At 48.0% G+C, this 2,242-nt stretch overlaps 1 protein-coding gene across 1 annotated transcript in view; it reads left to right on the plus strand.

Annotated features, from left to right (window-relative positions):
- USP27X (ubiquitin specific peptidase 27 X-linked) overlaps nt 1-1,982 on the plus strand; it is a 3,693-nt gene extending 1,711 nt beyond the window's left edge. The window contains exon 4 of the mRNA XM_029929650.1: nt 8-1,982. Coding sequence (XP_029785510.1) covers nt 8-1,685 — 1,678 coding nt within the window. The 3' untranslated portion in view covers nt 1,686-1,982. The remainder of the gene's footprint in view (nt 1-7) is intronic.
- The last annotated feature ends 260 nt before the right edge of the window (nt 1,983-2,242 follow it).

The raw sequence follows: 2,242 nt of genomic DNA on the forward strand, positions 1-2,242 counted from the left end.
AGCCTAGGCCACGGCCCGCGCCCCGGCCCCGGCCCCGGCGCGGCCCTGGGGGTGGATGCCTGGATGTGGATTTCGCTGTGGGTCCACCAGGCTGTTCCCACGTGAACAGCTTTAAGGTGGGAGAGAACTGGAGGCAGGAACTGCGGGTGATCTATCAGTGCTTCGTGTGGTGTGGAACCCCAGAGACCAGGAAAAGCAAGGCAAAGTCGTGCATCTGCCATGTGTGTGGCACCCATTTGAACAGACTTCACTCTTGCCTTTCCTGTGTCTTCTTTGGCTGCTTCACAGAGAAACACATTCATGAGCACGCTGAGACAAAACAACACAACTTAGCCGTAGACCTTTATTATGGAGGTATATACTGCTTTATGTGTAAGGATTATGTGTATGACAGAGACATTGAGCAAATTGCCAAAGAAGAGCAAGGGGAAGCTTTGAAATTACAAGCCTCCACCTCAACCGAGGTTTCTCACCAGCAGTGTTCAATGCCAGGACTCGGTGAGAAATATCCAACCTGGGAGACAACCAAACCCGAGTTAGAACTGCTGGGACACAACCCAAGAAGAAGAAGAATCACCTCCAGCTTTACCATTGGTTTAAGAGGACTAATAAACCTTGGCAACACGTGCTTTATGAACTGCATCGTTCAGGCCCTTACCCATACTCCAATCCTGAGAGATTTCTTCCTGTCCGACAGGCACAGATGTGAAATGCCAAGTCCTGAGTTGTGTCTGGTTTGTGAGATGTCTTCACTTTTTCGGGAGTTGTATTCTGGAAACCCGTCTCCTCACGTTCCTTATAAATTACTGCACCTGGTATGGATACATGCTCGTCACTTAGCAGGATACAGGCAACAGGATGCCCACGAGTTTCTCATTGCCGCGTTAGATGTCTTGCACAGGCACTGCAAAGGTGATGATGCCGGGAAGGCTGCCAACAATCCCAACCACTGTAACTGCATCATAGACCAAATCTTCACAGGTGGCTTGCAGTCTGATGTCACCTGTCAAGCCTGCCATGGCGTCTCCACCACCATAGACCCATGCTGGGACATCAGTTTGGACTTGCCTGGCTCTTGCACTTCCTTCTGGCCCATGAGCCCGGGAAGGGAGAGCAGTGTGAATGGGGAAAGCCACATACCAGGAATCACCACCCTCACAGACTGTTTGCGAAGGTTTACAAGGCCAGAACACTTAGGAAGCAGTGCCAAAATCAAATGCGGTAGTTGCCAAAGCTACCAGGAATCTACCAAACAGCTCACGATGAATAAATTACCTGTTGTTGCCTGTTTTCATTTCAAACGGTTTGAACATTCAGCCAAACAGAGGCGCAAGATCACTACATACATATCCTTTCCTCTGGAGCTGGATATGACACCATTTATGGCCTCGAGTAAAGAGAGCAGGATGAATGGACAGTTGCAGCTGCCAACCAATAGTGGAAACGATGAGAATAAGTATTCCTTGTTTGCTGTGGTTAATCACCAAGGAACCTTGGAGAGTGGCCACTACACCAGCTTCATCCGGCACCACAAGGACCAGTGGTTCAAGTGTGATGACGCTGTCATCACCAAGGCCAGTATTAAGGACGTTTTGGACAGTGAAGGGTATTTACTGTTCTATCACAAACAGGTCCTGGAACATGAGTCAGAAAAAGTGAAAGAAATGAATACACAAGCCTACTGAAGTGACACAGACCTACCTGTAATGGAAGATGACAACACCTATACTACAACTGGCATCAAGATTTAAAGGACCTACTTGCATGGCCCATGGGCCTGACAGAGTAAGAATTGAACAGTACCCAGTGTCTAAAAGGTCCTGGTTGGAAGAGAAGTAGACGGGGCGGGAAAAGAGGCTCTAGTCTAAACAGTCACTTGAAGGAAAATTCAATGGCAGGAATGCTCTAGGTGGGAAGGCAGGAGCAGGGAAATCCTGACACTGGTACATATCCTATATTCCTCCAAAAGATTGTGTGGGAAAGTGTGGGGTGGGAGGGGGGTGGTGTGGGGGGGGGTGTGCCCTTGTAACCTAAAACATCTTTCTTCATGGGTGTTTCAGCTTCAACTGACCAATCACATAACAGTTATATGTTGGGGGGGGGGGCGAAAGAAAAGTCTATACAAATGTAGCCCATTACATATATGGGTCTGAAAGCAGAAAAGTGGAGGAGGCAAGGATATTTCATTGACAAACACCTTTGCCAGTTTCTTTGTATTTGTGATTTTTTGTGCTATTAAATG

The sequence above is a fragment of the Suricata suricatta genome, chromosome X (assembly GCF_006229205.1).
Source record: "Suricata suricatta isolate VVHF042 chromosome X, meerkat_22Aug2017_6uvM2_HiC, whole genome shotgun sequence".
In the NCBI taxonomy this organism is placed as follows: Eukaryota; Metazoa; Chordata; class Mammalia; order Carnivora; family Herpestidae; genus Suricata; species Suricata suricatta.